This window comes from Suricata suricatta, chromosome 5 (assembly GCF_006229205.1).
Source record: "Suricata suricatta isolate VVHF042 chromosome 5, meerkat_22Aug2017_6uvM2_HiC, whole genome shotgun sequence".
In the NCBI taxonomy this organism is placed as follows: Eukaryota; Metazoa; Chordata; class Mammalia; order Carnivora; family Herpestidae; genus Suricata; species Suricata suricatta.
The window spans coordinates 133,130,634-133,154,758 of NC_043704.1; the positions used below are offsets into that span (position 1 = coordinate 133,130,634).

Below are 24,125 nucleotides of genomic sequence, written 5' to 3' on the forward strand. Positions count from 1 at the left end.
TGGCGGCTATTTGCCTGGCTCTCACCTGCTCTGCTTTTGCCTCTCTCTAAAATACTTCGGTGCACCTGTGCAAAGGCTCTGCGGAGACAAAAATGATGCTTGTCTGAGTGCACAGATACAATGTATTTTCAGGAACATTAATAGCCTCTGTTCTGATTTGGGTGATGTTTTTGCAAGTTAATTGAGAGATGCTTTAAAATGTGATCCAACATATCAGATTCATACCGTTGGCCATGTCCCCACTATTAGTATGTCTAGGGTTTGGTTGACAGCTTGCCCTGATGATTCTTTTTGTTCCTGCCATAGCAACAGCATTAGTGAACATTGCTCCCAAATGGAAATGGTGGCTCATAGAAAAAAGTTGAATTAAGAGCCATCCTTGGATGATGGGAATAGTAGTGTTTGGCCAGGACTTTGGCTCATTGATGAGGTTTCCCCATTAGTCATAGATAATAGAGTTGACTTATTGTCTCATGACTTTTGGGTTACTCTTTGCATCACTGGAGTGAAGGATATGAGAATAATACAATTGAGGGAACCAAGTTAATTGGAGAAGAGAAGTTAATTGGTTCTCCCATGGTCCAGAGCTAGTTAATGTTGGGGCTATGGTTAGATCCCGGTCTCCGGGAGCCTGGTGATGTGGTATTGAAGTAGGATTGCCATGGCATAGCATTCCCATAGGTATTTGGGAAGATGAATGAAAGGAAACCATAGGTCTGAGTCAGGACAAAGAAGAGCGCATGATTTATGATGCTGAAGCTATTTAGGAGGATGCGTTGGGACAGGCACATATTCCATGTATGTTTATATAGTGGAAGCACATTGTACACACGTTTATTGCATGCATATAACCACACTTTTCAAAAAGTACAGTAGCAGCTAAAATAAAATGTGATCTTTTTGTTGAATGGCCCCTGTATCAACTCCTTCATCTGTGATAGATTCCAAGGCTGGATGGATACATCAGCACATCAGCTGTGTTGGAAATTTTCAGATCTAATACAGTATATACAAAACAACTTAAAACATCAAGGGTATTTCTGCCTGCCTGCTATTTTGTCTTATACCTAACTTTGAGATCAACTCCCAAATAAGATGGAAATTCACAGTATTAAGGGATCTTTTTGGTCATCAAAAGAAAAATGACAGAAAAGTAGGTGTGAATAGATTAAGAGTTTTGTTTTCAAGCAATAACTTTTTTGCCACTTTTAATTTGTTTTGCCCAGGAATGTTTTTTTAGGAGGAAATATAGTATGAGAACTTTAATATATCCTTAAAACTTGTATTTTAATGTATATGTATGTAAATATATAAACATGTCAAAATATGAGCCTTAGGTTTGAACTTGAAGCTGCTAATGATATTGCTCAGGGTTTTCTTGCTAGAAAAATAGAATCAACTCATCGCTTTTAAAATATGCTTTTAGAATAAGATATACCTTCTGAAAAATACACATGCATACGTGGAGTTTGATGGATTTGCAAAAACTGAACACTCCAATGGAAGCAACAGAAAGATCATAAAGCAAAACTTGACCAGCATCTCAGAACTTCCAGACCTGTGTCACCTTCTTTTTTTAAAACAAAATTTGTAATGTTTATTTTTGAAGGGAGGGACAGAGAGAGAGAGAGACACAGAAGCTGGCTCTAGGCTTTGAGCTGTCAGCCCAGAGCCCGACACGAGGCTCTAACTCACGAACTGCGAGATCATGACCCGAGCCCAAGCCGGACTCCAATCGACCGTGCCACCCAGGCACCCCACCTGTGTCCCCTTCTTTCTAATCATGATCTCCCAGACTGCCACCCTGACTTTTAACACTGTAGATGAGTGTTGCCTGTTTTTGTACTTAATAGAAATGCATTCTACTCATTTGTAACTGGCTGCTTCTGCTCAGTATTATGTTAGGGATATTCATCCATTTGGTTGTTGGTCACTGTAAAACACTATTCACATTGCTGCATAATGTTGTATTGTGGGCATATATCTTAATACTGCTGTACGGTTTTTACAGTATATGTACTAATTTGCAACCAGCCAGCAACCTAAGAGAGTTTAAGTGACGATGCATTTCCCCCAAAACTTGGCATTTTTCATCTTCTTTTACTTTAGCCATTCTGGTGGTCAATCATTGATTTCTGAATTGACTAAATAAACCTCTAGCAGTCTCATACCAAACAAAGGTCTTTATTTAGCAAGCCGTGTGTGTTGGGGGTGGGAAGGGGCAATGTTTCATAAAGTGGAATGCTTCAACATCAACAAGTTCAAAAAAGAAATAGTTTGAATTACATAAACAGAAATATCTCAGCACAGACAAGTGGTTTTGTTTAAAATACCGCCTTATTTGCAAAGAAAGCATTTCATTTGCGAATGAAGAGATATGCATATGGACTAGACATTTATGGAATCTGAAAACTGACATTTTTAAGATTTTGGAGGGGAGGTGTGGGATAGAAGAAAACAGTAAGGACTTTATTAACCACACCACTAATGATTGAGATTTTCATAGAAAAAACATGAGGCAGTGGTTGATTTCTATCTTTATTACTGTTGCAGGCTCTCCATTTTGGTGCCTCTTGGATATTGTTCCTATAAAGAATGAGAAAGGAGATGTGGTACTTTTTCTGGCCTCATTCAAAGATATAACAGACACAAAAGTGAAGATTACTCCAGAAGATAAAAAAGAAGGTTGGTACTGTTTTCAGAAAACACTGACAGATGGAGGAACATTTTGAAATTGTTTACTCAAAAACTCTGGGAGGAGAAAAATGGTCTTTTTAATAACAGCAACTGATACATATTCATAACTGGTAGCAGTCAGTGCTTGGTGCCTATTCCAAAATCACAGAGACTCACATGAATTTACATCCTCTTCTTTGTAATAAAGACTCATTTGACAGGAACCAGAAGTTCATATTCCTATGCAAATAAGATAAAGATGGGCGAGCAGTTTGCCAGAATATAAAGATTCACGCCACCTTGTTTTATTAGAGAAAAAAAAATCAATAGCAATGAGTGAAGTTAAAATGATGTGATTTTAACTTCTAATCTAAAGTGCAGTAGCTCAAAACGTAGAAGTGAAAATTTCACCTGCAAAATGAAGAATCCAATGTTTTGTGGTTGCTAGAGTGGATGCTTGCAAACAAATGTTTTTCTGTATCTTGTTGTATGTAACACCATCGTGATTTGTTTTAAGGCACAGATAAGCTTTTCAATGATCTTTAAAGGATTCTAAGATTTTATGTTGCTTTCCTTTTACCGTCTTGTTTATGCTTGTTAAGAAATTCCTTGAAAATCATGCAAGTTGACAACAACTGGCACTGAACCAAATGCTGATATTATTTCATTTACACAGAGCTGGGATTACGTACTTTGGTGGCCAGAGGAAAAACAATTGTCATTGCAAGGGACTTCCTATGGATGAAGTTCTTTATTAGAACAACTATTCAATAATGAGGTCTTTCTCAGAATGAACTTTTATTCCAACTCTTTTAAAACACATATGTGAGCATTTTAAATATATAATGTCTCTTGAAATGACAACCCAAATGGAGAACTATCATGGTGTGGTGGCCTCCTCCTCCACTTCCATCACGTGAAATGTTTGCAGATGCACAACTATTTTCCTATGTATTTGCATGACTAAATAGTGCTGCGTATTTCACATACACAGGGAAAGAGCAGTCTTCCAATGAAAGATACTTAGATATTGGAGCAAGTGTAATACCTGTCAAGTGAGAGAAAGAAAAATGTGGGAGTTGGTGTGCATAGATTTTGTTTTTAGCGTTTTTTGCTTTTTCTGTATTATACAAAAGAGAAGGGGAGTATGAAGTATATTTGCTCACAACACTTGTGACACCAAACATGTGAGTTTTCTCCCTAGCAGGAACCAGTTCTACAACTTTCTGGACACCGACTGGGTGTCCTATCATTTCATTGAGCTCTATCACAACTCCAGAGTTAAGGTCAGTCTCCACACATTTATGGGCTCATTCCCACGAGACTACCCTCACTTCAGATGTCTGTCACAAATATTGGATGCCCAGGGGACCTGTACACGCCTGTCCAATTTGGCTGTAAAGTTTCTCAACGTTCCCCCTTTTCAGATTTGATCATTTGTTAGAATAGCTCACAGCACTCAGGGAGACACTTCACTTCTATGATTACAAAGACACAATTCAGGAAGAGCAAAATGGAAGAGGGGCATGGGGCAGGGCATAGGGAGGAGGGGTGAGGAGTGGCCATGCTCTCTCTGTGTGTGCCATGCCCTGAGCACCCCAGTGTGTTAACCAACTCAGAAGCTCTTCACACCCCATTGTTCAGGGGGTTTTATGGAGGTTTAGGTAGACATGATTGATTACGTCGTTGGCCATTGGTGATTAACTCAGCGTCCAGTCCCATTCGTCTCCCGGAACGTAAGGGGTGGGGTGAAATTTCCAACTCTCTGATCTTGCCTGGGTCTTTCACCACTGGAGCTATGTAGGGACCCCCAGCCACCAATCAATCATTAGCATATAAAAAACACTCATTACTCCAGAGATTACAAGGGTTTTAGAGTTGTTTGCCAGAGACAGGAGATAAAAACCAAATATCTGTATTTTTATTATGCCACAGTATGGGTTATTTGAGTAAAATTCTTATTCACATATTAATTATATATGTGTGTATATTATATACTTCATATGTGTGTAGATTGAAGTATAAAACTAAAACATAAATATGATCACTTTTTTTTTTTTTTTTGCTTTGAAGGGAGCAATTTAATCAACCTGACTTGCTTTGAGCATAAGAATCATGTGTCCTGGTTTTATAAACTTTAACTCGTCACCTTTGTCTTAGGCCTGTCATGTCTGTAGAGAGGGGAGAAATCCTGTCTTGGAAGATTGAAATTGACAGAAGGAGCAAAACATACTTACTCATCCGGGGTTTGAAGGAGCTCAGTTAAAACAGTCCTTTTTCCACCCAAGTGCTGGGCCAACTGGGAAGGAAATCAGAACCAGGCAGATCGGAGGTCAGCATATCGCCTTGACTTCTGATAAAACTGATAACAGAGAATGTGACATCCATTCCCAGCAAGTGGGCTTCCTCTTTGTGAGCTCCAGATGTAGGCAAAGTCCCCCCTGGATCACAAATGGAGCTGTAAAAAGGCAAAGGCAGAGCTCCCCACATAATTTCAAGCTGGGAGGACCCCTCCCTAAAGATAGTTGCGTCTTAAAGAGGAAGGGGCCTCCCTGTGCACACCTATGTGTCCTTCCGAACTCAATCCCAATTAAAGCCCTCCTCTTCCCCTGGGAAGAGGTGACTGAAGGGCAGAGGAAGGCCAAGTGCATTACACTAACAGAAGTGCCTGCACGTGAAAGACTGCACCTGACATGTGAGGGGTGGAGGGCATGAATTTGAATACTCTGGAACCAGTAACAATTTTACTAATCTAAATTTCCATCTTAAAGATGAGTTTTATATTTAAGTAAATATGCTCATCTCTCTCAGTAATAGACCAATTTTCCTTAGGGGATATGTACGATCATGTTCTATCTCTTGCAAAGTTTAAAGCAGAAAATATCAGTGAAACACATTAACATTAATTATGTAATGCCAAATATGATTTAGGAATTTTGAAATATGTTATAGCAAATCCCAAATTTTTTATAGTGTTATAACTTTTTCCTCAAGTGATTATTACTTCATAGGAAAGTTATGTATTAGTTCTAAATATGTACTGAACACTCAACACTTTTTTCTGTTAATACCTTGTTATAAATGTCCCGTAAAAGTATGTAGTATTTTTATAGAGGCCAACTAACTATTGTAAGCCAACACAGTTATAAAATGGTCATAAAAAATAGATATGTATTTCTTTCTTTCTTTCTATTTTTACCTGCACTTAATAGAGGAAAATACATTAAAATTCATCAGTTAATGGCATGTGTTGTAAGAAAGGCACATCTTAGCATATGGTAGTTTTAGAACTTTGAGATAAGTGTTTAACAGTCATTAAAGTGTCACTGTGGAGCCGGAGCAATATTGTATCATCCACTAGAAAACTGAGTGAGCCTGTCGCCTGACTTGACCCAATACTGCATCCATACGAATGTATCACTGAAGTTCACCGAGTTGTAGAAATAAGATTTGTGTTCATTAAATTAATTTCCTACCAAGGCTCAGATGATGGACTTTATAAGAGGTATATGTGCTCTTCGATTTTTAAAAACTACCTTAATCATTAATATCTATATTGTTTGGGGTTTTATGTGAAAGGAGGTAAAACATATTTTATAGAAAAGACTAGAAAGGTATGGGATACAATAAACAGCATTGATGGGAGATTAGCATAAAATGCAATGTTCTGTTTGTGCACTCAGCCTGCGATCTGGGGTGTAGGGGTGGGAGTTGGGGAGCCAGAAGAGAGGGAAGGAAAAGGAGGGAGAGAGAGTGTGAGGGACATTAGCAGAAATCTAGAGATTTTTACCACCAAATTCCCTCTTTTTTTTTTTTGACACATTTTACTTCCATTCAAAAAATTGTGTGTAAACCACTAACTTCTATTTACGTCTAACATTCCTGCGTGCATTACTGATCTTTCACTATCAGTAAGGAATACTTCCATACAGTTTAAAAGTGAATTAATAGTGGATTAAGTAGTTCAGCAAATACTTATGAGTACCCACTCTGCCTTCAGATTTGAACGATTGTTTGGGGATGTCAAACTGGAAACAGCAAACATTGGATCATCTATCCTTTAGCTCAAACCCCAGCTCTACCACGTGTCTAGTAGACACTAACACTTATCTTGTCAGAGACTGTTTTCTCTTCTATAAAACGGGGCAATACTACAGGTCTACATTTGATTCAGATTGTCAAATGACAAAAACATACAATTTCATAATGAGTTTGAGGCCGTTTATTCCAGGGAGAACACTCCGTGGGTTGAGAGTACACAGTGCCTCATGAGCGGTGGAGTGCTGTTCCTCAGGGATTTTGAGCAAGTTTTATAGAGAGAAGAGGCAACATGGAAACAGGGCCTCATGGCCTAGGAGGTAGGGGATTTCCGTATGAGGCTAGCAAGGTCCCACTCTTTAGTGTAAGGCAAGCTAGCTAAAGCTGATTTGGAGGACTGTGCGTAGTGTTTGTTAGGGTTTCTTGACAGGTATTTCCCATAAGTGCAGGCTGATGTAGATGTACATGTCAGGCCACTGGGTCCCATTTTGTGAGTCGCAGTATACAAATCAATTTTACCAAGGTCTATAAGAAATAATATATACAAATCACATGGGACAGAGCATATGGAATGAGCTTAGTAAAAGATAGTTGTGGCCATTGCAACATTCTCTCTGTTTTATTTTAATAGCTAGCAGCCATTGAGTCTCTACTTCATACTAACAGAAATTGCCTGTATTTCTTATTATAACCATATGAGTTAGGTATTATTCCTATTTACCAGTGAATTTAAGTAACCTGATAAGTTGACATAGTAAAAAAAATCTTAGTAGAACTAAGATTAACATTCATATAATCAAACTCAAGAGTATACATTCTTTTATTTGGAGTACTTTTTCCTCTCCCAAGAGCTTGTGATCTTATGAAGGACATAGATCCAGTATTTGTGATATAGTATATTGAGTGGTAGTAAAGTGGCAGAAATGGTAAATTCTTTCCAGACAAGGGGAAAAGATAGGGGCCAGCAAGAATTGGAGCAGGGTCAAGAATATCTTCATAGGAAAATTAATTTTGAAGCAAGTCTTGAAACATGAGTGGAGTTTAATACACTGAAGAGAGGGTTGTTGATTTTAGGAAGTGGACTAGCAAATAGTTGACCCTTTTTTTGGAAGTAGACCATAAAATCTTGGAGTTAAAGTTTATCTCTACATAGAGGGGCAGAGCTTAAATCTTAAAGATCTTACTATGTTTTTCTCTTTTTTTTTCAAGTTTTTATTTAAATTTCAGCTAGTTAACATTTAATGATGTCTTTGTAAGGAGTTTCAATGGTGTGGAAGTAGAGTTCAGAGTTAGAAAAATAGGACTTGGCCCAGGCAGAGGAAGCTAACGGAAGACTGATAAATTTCAGGTTTCTGGCTTGGGAACAGTTATGGGCTGAGTTGTGTGTGGGCTCCATCCACTCTGACTGGTGGTAAACTCATAAGAAGAGATTTGGTCATAGGGAGACACGAGGGGCTTGTGCCCACAGAGGAAAGACTGGGTGATGAAACAGGGGTGTGGTACCTCCACTTTTTATCTAAATACATGTGCTCTTAGGAAAGCAGGTCTTACATTCAAATTACTTAAGAACCAGCATATAATACCCCCACAACCCACTTTCCAACTACCGTTCCCTGCTAACCTCGAAGTCTCTGGAAAACCAAGCTGGTCTGTTCATGCTCAACTAAGAAGATTCACCCTCTTGTCCACATCCAGTTCTCAGATTTTCCCTCACTTGGATCATCTTTGTCACTCCGGTTCGCCGTGAGAATCCCATCTCTTTTCTTTTTCCTTAGTTGACCTGAATCACCTGAGCTCATAGTGGGGGCCTTCCCTTGGTCCTCTCTGTGCTTGCTGCTGGCCTCCTTCCTCTGGTTTGTCTGGCCCAAGCTGTGGAGGGCCGTGAAGTTGACATACTGGCTCATAGTCTCTGAATGACCTATACCGCCTCGCACATAAGAGACACAGAGGATATACTTGCTGATAATCAATTTATCAAACGACCGTCATCTACACGACAGAGATTAGCTTCTTTTAAAAGTTCCGTTCCTCTAGGGGCGCCTGGGTGGCTCAGTTGGTTAAGCGTCCGACTTCGGCTCAGGTCATGATCTCAAGGTTCGTGGTTTTGAGCCCTGCATCAGGCTCTGTGTTGCCAGCTCAGAGCCTGGAGCCTGCTTTGGATTCTGTCGCCCTCTCCCTCTCTGCCCCTCCCCCGCTTGTGCTCTGTCTCGCTCTCAAAACTAAATAAACATTTAAAGAAAAAGAAAAGGTTCCTTTCCTTTATACTCAGCTGCACGTGTCTGTTTTTCAGATTTCATTTCACAGCAGTTCATTCATTGTACTAATCTGGTTTTCCATTCAAACCAGTTGAATATAATCATATGTGCCTATTTTTCCAGGCACAGGGCCCAAGGCAGTTATTTTGTTTATTTCTTGTAGGATGTCCCAGATTTGATTTGAAACAATGGTTGACACTGGCCTATTCATTATGTAGCAACAACATCATCGGTGTCCCCAGAACGGGAGGGTTTTAATTATAATTTCTAAAAAGTTGGCACTTCAAATTTGTCTTAAGAATTTAGGGGTTGACGTGTGAAACTCCTTGCATTATCTTCGGTGGTAATACAAACAAAATTCAAATGCAATGGCGTTCTTGGTCGACTAGCTTTCGGCAGGCTGCAGCAGGTTGGCATTATTAAGTACACTGACAAGTTGTATATTGCATCGACCTTTTCCTCTTAACAAGTGGCTTCAGAATAAATAAAAATAATGAACAGCTGCCTGACACAATTGGATATCAATTGCATTTAGCTACAAGAACCTGAAAACCTAACAACATAAGCTTAACCAGTAAGGGCTTTATTTTCTCATATTGCAAGGAGTCTAAAGCTGAGTAGCCCATGTTTGGAGTGGTGACAGCAATCCTCGTAGGCACTCAGGCTCTTTTTTGCCTTTCTGTTCTGCTGTCTTAATGTACTGCTTGTCATTCTCATTCTCTTCTTTTTTAAGTTTTATTTTTTTTAAGTAACCTCTGCACCCAACCCGGGGCTTGAACTCGCGACCCCAAGATCAAGAGTGGTGTGCTCTTCCGATTGAGCCAGTTGGGCATCTCCTTCCCATTCTAGTCACCTCATGGTTGTAAGGTGCCTAGTGCACCTTTAGCACTCATTTCTGTTGAGACAGAAAGGATAAAGACAGAGGACAAAGGCTCTTTGAGGCTTTGCATTTGTGGGCAGGAAGGAATGTCCAGGGATTTTATCAAGATGTCATTGACTATAAAGCTTTCACTAGCAAGAAAAGCAGGGAGATCAAGGGTTTTAAAATTTTCACACCTTAGAGCAGAAATATCCTTATAAAAGGAGGGCTTGGAAGTGAGGTTGAATCAGCCAATCTAGAGTGTCTATCACTCATTGATGATTTTCTGTGAGGCAGACAGATTATCCAAGGATCTTGTTAGAATGGAGAAGAGTGAAACTTAAAAACAAAAAGTGAAAGCAAGTGAACTAACTGTCCAAAACCTCAGTGCTGTGAGGAGGCGGAGACTGGACTGAAGCCCAGGACAGCCTGGTCTCAGAGCAGGTGTCCTTCCAACATGCCCTGGGGCCTCCTAGGAAGCATACGATAGAAACTTGGAAATGAGGTGGACGGAAGACTGGGCTGGTGGCAGTTCCTAACCCCTGTATGTCTTTGTCATTGAAACAGAAAACCCCTGCCCCCGATTTTTCTTTTTCTTTCTTTCTTTCTTTTTTTAAACCATTCTCATTTCTTATGTAGAGTCCTTACTGTTCAGTGTGAGGTCCGAGGACCTGACACTTCAGCATCACCCAGGAATTCGTGAGAAATGTAGAACCTCAGGCACCTAGTGCACCCTCTGAATCAGACTCTGCATTTTAACAAGGTTCTCAGGCGATTCACCCATATATCCGAATTTGAGAAGCCTTGTGTCATAACATTTTCTAGAAAGGCCTTCTGTGACCACGTTGCCTGAAGGTGGCCACCTCCAGCCACTCTCTTCCATCGGCCGGTTCACTGTCTCCATAGCTCTTACTGTGATCTCCAGCAACCTTTTCCAAGAGCTGCTTTCTGTTGCAGTCGTTCTGTCTTCTGTTAAAATTTAGATTGTGTCAGGGAATAAGCTCTCCCTCTCTCCTTCAGGGCCATGTCCCCGACAGGCAGAGCGAGCGTGTCTAACACTCAGCAAGTTCTCAAGAAGTATTGGGTGGATGGATGGAGGAGTGGATGGATGAAGAAATAAGTGTGTAAATAATATCCAATTTGGCAAGTTCCATTATTCTGAGAAAGGAAACAACATAACATTCTTGCTTTTTCAAAATCATCATAACTATCAAAGCCGCATCTCTCAGGGGTACATTCTGTTGAAATGTTGTTTAGTTCTGTTGTGTTTGATGTAAATCAAAGACAATGTGACATGCGTTTACCCGGGTCAGTTCCCTCTCAAATGTGTTCTTACTGCTGGTATTGAAGGGCCGCCTCCCTTCAAATAGAATCTCTGCTGTTGGCTGATTTACTGCCCTTGTTGATTCTTCTATTTGCTTTTCAGTTTCTGGATATCTCAGTTTGATCGATATTTTAACGATAACTGTAGTCATTTAAAAAATATATATGTATGTATATGTGTGTATATATGTATATAGGCTCCAAAAAGACAGACATTAAGCCAGATCAGATATTAATTATACATTCAAGATGATTTTTGTATACTTTGAATATTTTAATTTTCAATGTGGAACATTGTAATAATGTTCCCTTCACTTTCCAAAATTTTCTGCCTGATTTTGCTTGTTTGTTTGCATGATGGAAGAAACATGCAAAAACCCTAATAGAGAGCAGTTGTCTAATGAGAGAACTATTGTAAAAATTGATACTTTTTATGAGGACATAGATTTCTGCCTCTAGATTTACACTAACTCTTTGTCAAATATGTGATGGGGGGCGCCTGGCTGGCTCAGTTGGTTAGGCGTCTGACTTCAGCTCAGGTCATGATCTCACGGTTCATGGGTTTGAGCCCCATGTCGGGCTCTGTGCTGACAGCTCAGAGCCTGGAGCCTGCTTCAGATTCTGTGTCTCCCTCTCTCTGCCCCTCTCCCATTCCTGGTGTGTCTCTCTTAAAAATAAATAAACATTAAATAAATTTTTTTAATTTCATAGAATAGAAAATGAAGAGCCCAGGCAGATGTTTAAAGTGATTGAAGAATCTTAATCTCATCTCTGATTTATCATATTATCTATATTAAAAGAAAAAAAAAAACCTGGGGTTTTCTATACATTCTCATTATCATCCTTTTTTTTTTCTAAACTTCTAAAGGCAAATAGTGAAAGCTGGGATTTATAAACTAAGTTGTCTTTAGAGACCACAAGATAATAAGATGAGTGAAATCCTGTGATGGACCATGGTGGAAACTGAGGCATAGTACACATGGTATTCTGCAGCCAAATATAACATACCCATGGACTGAATTTTTTCTATTGGTCAGAACTTGTCATCCTTGGACAAATCTTTATGATACTAATCTTATTAGTCTGATTTTTTATAAAAGGTATTTAGAATTTTATTACATAAAGAATGGAGACATGATTTTAACCATTTTGGGGGGATGAATTTAACATTTAAAAGCTTTTTGCATTGAATGACCAACTAATTGAAATACTAGACAAATATGTATTAAGAAGATTAATAAATTCAGGCTGAGATTTATTTTACTTTAATTTTTTTTTAATGTTTTATTTATTTTTTTGATTTTGAGAGAGAGAGAGAGAGAGAGAGAGAGAGAGAGACAGTGTGAGCAGGGGAGGGTCAGAGAGAGAGGGAGACACAGAATCTGAAGACAGTCTCCAGGTTCTGAGCTAGCTGTCAGCACAGAGCCTGACTTGGTACTTTAGCCCACGAACCATGAGATCATGACCTGAGCCAAAGCCGGACGTTCAACCGACTGAGCCACCCAGGTGCCCCAAGGCTGAGATTTTAGAAAGCCATATAACTTGACTCCCTGGTTGGATATATACTTTTTAAACAATATTCTCTGTGTCCAACAGAATTCACCTAGATATTGGTATTAAAGAAAGTTCCCAATTCAGGGATTATAACTATCAGGACACTGTCATGAGTGATAATGGTACAATTATTTGGGACAGACTGGAATCCATGGACAGTAAGATCTGCAAGCACCTGGGTCTCGGGCATCAGCGTCATATGAGGGGGCGTCCCCAGGACTGGCAGGGCTGGGCGCTGCAGCCAGTGGTGGTGTGGGCCTGGCTTCCCATTTGTATTTCTTTTTATATGGGTTAGTGTGGTGATGGCTTTGCCAAGGGTGAGTACGAACAGGCTGCTGCGTGCCAAGAGCTTAGGTGTCAGCTTTTCGGAGAAGGGCTGGAAAACACTTCTGAGGGGGAGAGGGGGGTCCCCAGTTTCAGGGGGGTTGAGATTCGTTTCTGCCTCTCACCTCAGTAAAAGTCAGCTGTTTGTCCCAGCCAGCTTATTTGCAGACAAGGAGAATGTCGGAGTGCCCCAGTGAGCAATCCTGCTTGTCTCCGCCCCGGGCTTCCCCCACAATCCGTGAGGCTTCGAATGTATTTATTTGACACATTTTCTGGGGATTGATTTGGCTCAGAGACAACATAGAAGTTTCACTAGATAAATGTCTACTGAAATGCTCATATAATTGCCTCAATTTCTTGAAATTATATGGTAACTCAATTTTATTTAATCTACTTTAAAAATATATCTTTCACTTCTTGAGAAAAAGATGTAAAGACTCGGTGTGGAGAATCAAATTTTTTGCCTAAGTATTAGCATTTCTTAGCAGACATTCATATTAATGTTGATGTAAGATGGGAGGTGAGATGAATATATATTAACCGGAAAGCTGCTAAAATGACAGATTATATTGATGAGAAACTTTGGAAGTTATAACACATTGGTTTATGCCTTTGTCTTTTCATATGTTGCTTTTCCCCTTCTAGACTATGAGCTGTGTGAAGGCAGAGGCCATATCTGATTCATTTTTGAGCGAATTTAACCAGAATCTAGGTTAGACTATAACAAACACATGAAAGAATCAACTGTGTGGCATTCATTAAAAATGAACTTGTGGTTATTTGGAATCAGTTAAGAATTATTTTTTAAATGTATTTATTGAAAGAGTTTTTGAGCTAGGGAAACTCCTGCAAAATTCTGAGATTTAGGGGGTGAGTGGGGCTTTTTAAGCATATGGGAGGTCGTCGATGATAGGGTAAAACAAAGTAGCAAAAAAGGCAGAGATACTAAAAGTATTGAGATGGAAAATAGGAGCTTCTAATGGTTAATGAAGAAAATCAGTGACTCTTTTATAAAAATGAGATATTCCAGATATATCTGATACAAAATACATTATTTATTAATGTAACCTTAGCAAAAAGATAGGTAAATATGACTATTAGATGGAATATGAAAGTCCACATGTTATAATACAGTATGAGATCAACATCTGTGAGTGTTGATCTCTCAAGAGAGTGATTTAGAGTAATGTGATCACCAAGAAACATATCAGTAGCATCAAAGGGAAACTGTAATACTCAGCAGAGAAAGAGGAATTATGGCAGAGCCAGAGGCACATTGGAGCACAGTGTTAAGAAGTAACCATTAAAGTGGCTAAATATTGGGGTTGAGTTTTCAAGTACCCACTCTCTAACATGTTAAGGTACCGTAGTGTGAGCCGACAGAAGTAATTACATGATGGAGCACAAATGAGACTCCACCTTGCAATAGAATTTCAGCAAAATGTAAATGATAACTTGCTGAAATTACAAGTTAACAAGTTACTTAACAACTTATTTATATACATTACAATATAAGTACAGAAAACCAAACCATACCACTGGATCATGACTTTTTTTTTTGAACATTTATTTATCATTGAGATGACAGAGAGAGACAGAGCATGATCATGGGAGGGGCAGAGAGAGGGGGAGACACAGAATCCGAAGCAGGCTTCAGGCTCTGAGCTGTCGGCACAAAGCCCGATGTGGGGCTAGAACCCACCAACCATGAGATCATGACCTGAGCCAAAGTCGGACACTCAACCAACTGAGCCACCCAGGCACCCTGGATCATGACTTTTTGAGTAAATCATCTAGCTTTGTGTTGAAAAGGGACACTGGCTAAATTAAGGTTAAAATGAAACTTATTCCTAGTAATGTTCTGTCATTACCTTCTGTGAAGAAACAGAACTTCACATAAGCCCAAAGCTTATCTACTGAGGGTACAGTGCCTTGGAAAATTGATATTCAATGATCTAAGCTAACTGCAAAGTTCCTAGGAATATTCTGGCTATCAGTGAGTAGAAAAGGACCATAGGGTATCCAAAAATTCGCACGTAACCCAAAAATAGGAACATAGTGAAGGGAGTTTCTCAAAGACTTCACAAAATTTCCTCCTCAATTAGATGAGCTCATTGGCAGCTATGGGACTACATGAGAACTTGAGAGCCAGAAGTTCTTGTCAACATCTGCAAAAGTACTACTAGTAGGCCATTTTACTCTGTGCAGCCGTTTCTCGATTTGTGGACAGGAGTTATCTATTACCTTCATTAACAAATGCATGCATTGGCTGGTGGCTTTCCATAGTGACATGTACAATCACACATCATTGTTGGAATCAAAAGATAAGCTATTAATTTATGAAGATAACAAATGGTAGTTGTGAGAAAAAAATACCTAATGAATCAGATTATCTAGACAAGAATGGCAAATAAGAGTTACTATATGGCCTAATGTCAGCCATATGGTTGGTAAGAACTACTTAGAGCTTTATGTTGAAAAGCATTTGGAGTTGGCATCTTGTCTCACAAGGGAAGGATGTTATAATCAATAATTGAACTCTACCAAGGCCGTAGGGAATAGGTGTAAAGGAGATGGTAGTCACAAGCAACTAGATATATTTTCCACACCTGCTGTTGAGGAAGCAATTATTATTATTATTAGAAGTTGATAATTGGAGACTTCAACTTTCTCTTGTAGAGTTAAGTCATTGATACAAAATAATATATCTTTTATGTATTTTTGAAATGAAAACAGTCCATCCATTGTGGTGGGTGGTTGAGCTCCTATGATTATAGAAAAAAACCAATTGTAAAATTAAGAAGCATTGATGAACTAGATGTGCAGAAAGCAAATCCTCATACAGAATACCTAAAATTGCTGCATTAAAGAAAAAAATTTACAATATGGCTGTGCTGCTGATATGGTAAGAGAAAGAATTAGATTTGAGGAAGAAAAGGAAACAGTGGAAAAGTATGGTGCATTGGAGTTGGTGAGAGAAAAGAGACAAAGCCTAGGTCCTGCGCAGAGTGGAAGATCAGTTTGCAAACACCCGGATAAGTCTGGGGCAACCAAGAGGTGACACTGACAGTATCACCTGTGGTGGTGGGGCAGTGAGGGACCTCAAAGAAGAAGACTTGTTTTTTTAAACCTTGGATCTGGGTAAAGCATGAAAATAGAAAAAGAACATTTTTCATAAGAATTCCTAATCACAATCTCCCATTCATTTAGGTTTGGGGCTGAATTTGTAATCTCTTTTGGATATTGAGTAAACCTACCTGAAAATTTAATTAAAAGTGATTCTGGTCTGTGGGGTTTACCAGGCACACAAATCTTCTCTGATTGGGTATTTCTAATTGCAGTTCTAAAAGAATCGTCAGGGGGCACCTGGATGGTTCCCACAGTAATCATCCGACTCTTAATTTTCACTCAGGTCATGGTCTCGTGGTCGTGAGATCCATCCCAGTGTTGGGCTCTGTGCTGACAGCATGGAGCCTATTTTCAATTCCCTCTCTCTCGCTCTCTCTCTCTCTCCCCCTGTCTTTACTCTATGTGCATGTGTATGCACACACTCTCTCTTAAAATAAATAAATAAACATTAAAAAAAAAGAATCCTGAGACAAAGTTCCAAAGAACATGAGCTTACCATGAAAAGTCATCAATGCTGTGATACAAACTATTGCGAGCAAGAGTCACCAGAAAAAAAAATCACAGAATGAAGTCTTCAAGGCTGGAGATATTGAAATTATCAGATAAGTATACTTAATTTATTTAGAGACAATTCAAAAGAGCTATAAAAATCTGATGGGGGGGCAAAGACTATCAAAATTAACACATATCTTTGAAGAACCAAATAAAAATTTTACAAATTAGAAAGATGATAATTAAAAATAAGCTCAATAAATAGGATGGACAGAGGTAGTCACCAAATATGAAAGAATCAGTGAATTAGAGGAGAAAAAAGTCCAGGGGCTCATGGCTGGCTTAGTCGGTAGAGCATGAGACTCTTGATTTTAGGGTCGTGAGTTCAAGCCGCATGTTGGGTATAGAGCTTACTTAAAGAAAAGAGAAAGAGAAAAGAAAAGAAAATATAGAAGATTAAAAAATCCAATGTATTATACATGAAAAAAAAAGTTGAGAGAAATAGTGGTTAGAGTAAAAAGTTCTAAAATATGTAGAATTTCAGAAAATAAGAATAGAATGATAGGGAATAAACTATTGAGAATCCTTCAAAACTAATATGAGTCAATATTCAGATTTAGGAAGCCCAACAAATGCGAACAAGATAAATGTAAAGAAACCAAACCTAGAAATGTTGGTGTGAAACTAAAGAATACTAGATGCAACAAGAGGATATTAAAAGCAGGCTTCGAGAAAGGACTTTATCTGCAGATGAGAGCCAACTTGACTAACAGCTGTCCCCTCAACAACAACAAAAGCCTGAAGAGAGTGGGGCACTATCTTCAAAGCGTTGACAAGAATCAGTGCTCACATAGAACGTTTTATCCACTTGAACTCTTGAAAAAATGGAGATAAGATACAGAAATCTCAGCCCAAAACATAGATCACTCCCTAATAACAAAACTTTCCTATTAGCAATTTTAGTATTAGAAATGAAAAAGAGGAAATGACAACAGATATATCCAAGATTAAGGAGATAATACAATGAAAACTTTATGACAATAATTTTTCAAAATTAAGTGCAATAGAAAATTTGTGGGAAAATATTTTTTAAAATGGACTCGAAAAGAAAGAAAATTTGAATTATCTTATAATCATTAAACATACCAAATCACTTGCTTAAAGATTTCCCCCAGAAATATTAAACTCAAGTGATTTTATGGTTGGGTATGCCCAAATGTTTAAGAAACATAGAAACTCAATCTTAAATTATTTCAGAGGCTAGAAAAATTGTATAATTTTGGAACTTATATCAGGTAAGGACAGATTGCAAATCATGGGAACAAAAATGACAGGCTAATTCACCATAAATGTAGATGTAGGTTCTAAACAAAAAATAGAAACAAACTGAATCCAGCAATGAGAAAAAGGAACAGTGCATTCTGAGAAAACTGAATTTATCACAGCAAAGAAAGGTTTGATGTTAAAAAGTCTTTTAAAAAATATACCATATTAACTGATGATAGGAGGAAATATGATCATCTCAGTAAGTTTAGGAGTTGAACAACTGCACATTAAAAATATTTTTGTAGAGCTCATGGCAAAAATACAAATAAGGGAATCTTCTAATTTTGATTAAGTGATGCCTACCAAAAAAAAATAGCCAATATAATAATCAATTGAAACACTCAAAGTATTTCCTCTAAAAATCAGGATCAAGAGAAATAAGCACATTGTTGCTGCCATTTCTGTTTAGCAAAGCGCTAACAGTCTTCACCAGTGCTATAAGAAGAGAAAACGATACAAAAGTAAAGATTGTTATGAAAGCAACAAAATTGTCATATTTTCAAATGATATAATTGATTATACAAAAAGGCTAACATGATTTACAGATAAGCTACTGATATTTATTAATGACTTCAGCAAAATTGGTAATTACACAAAAAATATTCAAATTCACTTATACTGCTGAACATGAGCAATAACTTTTAAATAAATGCAATTTAAAAAAATCTATACATAATAGCAAACAAAAGCTAACAAAAAAAATGTGCATGAAAGTTGGGGAAAAAAATTTTGTCTTTATTAAAGGACATTAAAGAATGTCTAAATAAATGCATTCAATAAAATAATCATGCATCAATAGATAAAAAGTTTTAATATAATATCACTTAACCCTTAATTAGTAGATCCAGTGAAATTCCAGTGAAAATCCTGAATCTCAACACGATTTTAATTTGGTTTTCTTTAGATTTTTCTTTCTTCTTCTTAATTGTTTGTTTGTTTGTGTTTATGGAATAATCCAACAAGGTGACTTTAAAATTTGTATGAAAAAACAGAATTGCAAAAATACCTGCCAGTTTGACAAAGATGAACCAAATAGGGAAACACATAGTAGTATTTATGCTAAATTTGTAGTATAAAATAGTGTTGTAGACAAACATCCATTAAGAAATGAACCAATGGAACATAATAGGGAATCTAGAACCATACATATATATATATGAAAATCTGATATGACAGAGCTTGCATAGTACAGTAATGTCAAAAAGGTGGGCTATTCAATAACTTGCTCCTGGAAATATTAAGCATCCTTTTTAAATAAAAATGTATTTGGGTTCCTGCCTCACATTGATAGACTGAAATCAATTCAAAGAGAATTAAGCACATTTTTTAAAAAAAGAAAGGTACGGAAATATCTCTACTAGCTTTGCTGTAGTGAAGGTTTTGAATTTTTTTTAAATATTTATTCATTTTTGAGAGAGAGAGAGAGCATGAGCAGCATGTGCTGACAGCTCAGAGCCTGACACGGAGCTCGAACCCACAAACCACGAGATCATGACCTGAGCCAAAGTTGGATGGTTAGACTGAGCCACCCAGGTGCCCCAAATCTTTTCTGAAATTTGATACTAAAAATATAACTTATATTTGACTACATTAAATCTGGAACTCTTAATAAGAAATTGAATGTTCATTGAATTGACAAATACCATTGAGAGCTTCATATGGTGGAATCCCCATACATAGAAACCGCTTAGGTAAGTGAAATAAAGGTCATTTTTTTTTTTAAAGATAGAGAAGGAAGTTAGATCACTGAAGATCCTTAAGAGAGGACTTAAGTTACTTTTTAATGACAGACTGTGATGAAAGCTTCCAGAAACACTGCAAAACAGTCAACCAGTGGGCACCATTGCAGATAAAAATATATTAGTGATCAATACATCATATATTCTGCAAGTTCAACTGTCTCTCAAGCCAGTCCTACATACATGAGACAGGAGCACGTCGACGTATAATTGGGGTGTGTGTGGAGAGGTCTACCTCATTTAAGGAAGTAGAAGTCTGGTTCTTCATGTAATACGTTATACAGTATAACTCAGACAACTGAGCAGTATAGCACCGTCAGACTGAATACAGTCCTCTCTTACCACTCTTGGCTCCCTTGGGTTACCATAGCCTTAGTCAAAATACTCTCCTGAACTTGGAATTGACAAACAAATACTCAGACATCTCTGGGAGGCAGAGACGAACAATTGGTGTACAATGCAAACCCTGTCCTAGGTTTATGGACCAACTATAGGCCCATCCTTCAAAAGTCTGGAGAAGATGGGGCGCCTGGGTGGCTCAGTCTGTTGAATGCCCGACTTCAGCTCAGGTCATGATCTTATGGCTCATGAGTTTGAGCCTTACATTGGGCTCACTGCTTTCAGTGCAGAGCCTGCTTCAGATCCTGTCTCCCCTCTTTCTGCCCCTCTTCTGCTCACACATTCTCTCTGTCTCAAAAATGAATAAACATTAAAAAAAAAGTGGAGAAGTTACTTGTAATCCTCTAATAGATGACTAACAATTAATATTAATATGAAGGAGATTCCTACAAATAAATAATAAACACACAGCTCAATATAAAAATATGTCAATAGACATAAATAAGTCAAAGAAGATGAAACATGAGTTGGTCATACATATATCAAAAGTCTCAACCCAATTACTAATCAGGAAAACTCAAACTAAAAACAGATAGACTTCCAAGCCTACAATGCTGGCAAAAATGAGCACAGGACACAGCTGGCTCTTTTACTTATTGAGACTGTCATGAAGCCATAGGAAAAAGAATGAAATCTTGCCATTAGAATGACATGGACAGAGCTTGACAGTAGCATTATGCTAACTGAAATAAGTCAGTCAGGGAAAGAAATACCATGTGATTTCACTCACCTGCAGAATTTAAGAGACAAAACAAAAGAGCAAAGGGGGTGGAGGGAAGAAACAGAGAGGCAAACCAAGAAACTGACCCTTAAAGGTGAACAAACAGAGAACGAACTGATGGTTACTGGAAGGGGGTGGGTTAAAAAGGAGATGGGGCCTGAGGAGTGCACTTGTTGTGATGAGCGCAGGGTGTTGTGTGGAATTGTTGCATCACTATTTTGTATACCTGAAACTTAATATACAGGTATGGTAACTAATAGGAGTTTAAATAAAACCTTAAAAAATAAAAGACTCGTTAAAAGATAGCTATGAAGATGCCAAATAAACATTTTTTTAAATAGGGGGATTCATTCCGTTTATTACCTTAGATAATGATCTGTTAACTGGTTGAAATTTGTGGATAAAATGCATTATCTTAGTAAAGCAGTAGGAAAGGCATTAACCATTCTAACTAGGTAGGCATGGCTTGATTTTAGTGGATGATATTTCCCCCAAAATTTCCCTTTTGTTTTTTTCCTTTAACAAGTGAATATAGTTTTTACTTCTCTATTAGATATTATTAGCTTCACATTAAAAAAAAAACTTTAATGTAACTATGTATATCAAAGCTTAGCTTTTTAATCTGATGTTTCCCAAAGAGTAGTAGAAGTCATGAATATTGCTCGTAGTGCACACTGATGCTGAAGGACATCCAAACACTTTGTAAGTAAAAATATTATACTATTTTAACATGGAGGTTAGAAAACGTACTCAATGTGCAGGTAATATTAACATGGTCTAAATGCAAATAAATGAGTCGTTTGGAAGTAAATGTTTTAAAAAACACGTACAAATGTTATATAAGTTCGACAAAGTAAGGAAAACAATGTTTAAATGAGTGTTATATAGAACACATTCATCAATTGTAGGAAGACTCACTATGGGGGAAGGTGATGAACACAGAATATAGAAACACACAGTTAACTTCAAAAGCAGTACAGTTTCCTTGAGCTATTGATTTGTTTACCCTGGGGGAAAATGTATGTTTTTGCACTGGGATATGTTTGTCATGCAGCCGTGTTTGATTTCTGTAGTTTAGAAAACAAAAAGCATACTTACCCATAAGGAAGTCTGGACATTTGGTATTCATTAATATTTAGAATTTAGTTTTAAGTGTATATAAGAGCGGACATTATATACCTTATTTACATTTTGTGATAAAATGAGTTAAATAATCCCGTACCTCCTTATGAGAATCCTAGAAAAAGATTTCTTTTAGGAGCTAGAAGTTTCATAATAATATTTGATAATATTAATAAATAATGTAATTTTAATTTATTTATATAAATTCAAGTTAGTTAACATACAGTGTAGTATTAGATTCAGGAATAGAATTTAGTGATTCATCACTTACATATAAGGTCCAGTTGTTCATCCCAACAAGTGTCTTCCTTAGTGCCCATCACCCATTTAGCCCATCCCCTTTCCCAAACCCCTCTCCCAAATTAATATTAAAGTTTTAGCTCTTTTGAGCTCCATTTTTTCTTTTCTACTATTTGCCTAAATTTTTTTCCTTATTTTTCAAAACATTCCCATCTAAATTTTCGTAAGCGCCTTAAATGTTTTTTGGAATAAAAATAATATCTAACATTATTGAATGTTTGCCATAAGCCAGTTGTTCTTCTAAATGTTTTTCATATATTTAAAAACTTAATCCTATTAACAACCCTATGGTGTTGGCAATATTATCATCAATGTGTTTAAAGTTAAGTAATGTGCCCAAGGTCATAAAGCTGGTAAGTAGCAAGGCCAGGACTCAGATCCAAGCCTTGTTTAGTTTTAGAGTTCCATCTCCTACAATGTCTATATCTCTGCATCATGGCATAAAGGAATATATAACCACTGTATCCATTATAAAAATGTCACACAGTCTTTTATGAAAAAAATGAGAATACAGAAAAAACTGAAGAAATACATCATTTCTAGGTTCATTATGCAGAGAAAATGGTCTTGCACACATTCACTGATATAATCCATCCATTTCTTTTTCCATGTAAATTTCAGTACATGTTTTCAAAGCAATAAACCCATCCTATAATAATGTTCATTTCTAGGAAACTCTTATGTAAAACTTCATTCCTTCTTGTTGAAGTTAGAGTGTTTTATCATGCTTGGATCCTTTAAGAAGGAAGAAAACTAGCATTGAATGGCCTGCTATCAATAAGGTACTTTTACCCACCAATTATCCCATTAAATTTTCTCAGAAAAAGCACTTAAAAATGTGAAAACGGATGAGTATTGCTTTCTATGCTTTAGGGCCATTAGAAAATCATCTCATTCTTCTCTTCTGAATAAACTGCGTGTTTTTCTGCTTACCACTTAAGTTCTCCCTGTCCACAACCCTATCATCGGTTTTACCATTTTCCGTTAAGCCCTCTCAGAGTTCATTCTACTCCTTTTGAGTCTAGAACAGTACATACTAATGCATATTATATCTCATCAATACTGAGCCTAATACAAGGATCGCTTTTAAGTGCCTGCATTTGATGTATTCTTCCCCATCAGGATGGCTGTTAAAGATAGTTATGACTGTCATTCAAGTCATGAGCCACCATGGTTCTGGAGATAATGTCTATTTTTCAATCCATACTCGTTCATTTATAGCATCTTATAATTGCAAAATCTGTACTCCTTCCATACTGAACTTCAATCTGATAGTTTCCCATCATTTAAGAATATATCAGCTTTCAAGATGTACAGTCCCTTACCTATTCACTCTCCTTTCCGGGATTAGTGCAACCAGAAAGCTTTAATGATGAACATAGTGCATCAGAAGCTCCAGATGTAGAGTGAAGTCTACATCAAGAAATGGGCAGATTAAATGCACATATTTCCAAAAAGTCACTAAATGACAATGGAAAAAAATGTTTTAAGAATGACATAAACCTACTGGACAAAAATAATAGCTACAAAATCTACTGAAAAGTAAATTGTTGAGTGCGAACTGACTGAACGAATCTGGGAAACTTAAATCCTAACCAGTAGAGCAAAACGCAAAAAAAACAGTGTGATTTCCACTGTAGCACCTTCCAGGAGGCCAAGAATACCTCCCATTGAAAGTGACAAGGATGGCAAAGCTAAAACACAAAAGTAATTTGAAAGTTTTTTTTTAATTTAGAGAGAGAGAAAGAGGGAGGGAGAGCACGAGTGGGGGAGGGGAGGATCCTAAGGAAGAGAGAGAATCCCAAGTAGGCTCTGCGCTATCAGAAATTTTGGAAGATTAAGTTAAGGAATCTTTCAGAAATTAGAGC

General features: G+C 37.5%; 1 protein-coding gene across 1 annotated transcript in view; it reads left to right on the top strand.

Annotated features, from left to right (window-relative positions):
* Positions 1-24,125, top strand: part of KCNH8 (potassium voltage-gated channel subfamily H member 8) — a 224,430-nt gene that overhangs the window by 30,334 nt on the left and 169,971 nt on the right. The window contains exon 2 of the mRNA XM_029940344.1: positions 2,554-2,685. Within this exon, the coding sequence (XP_029796204.1) occupies positions 2,554-2,685 (132 nt within the window). The remainder of the gene's footprint in view (positions 1-2,553; positions 2,686-24,125) is intronic.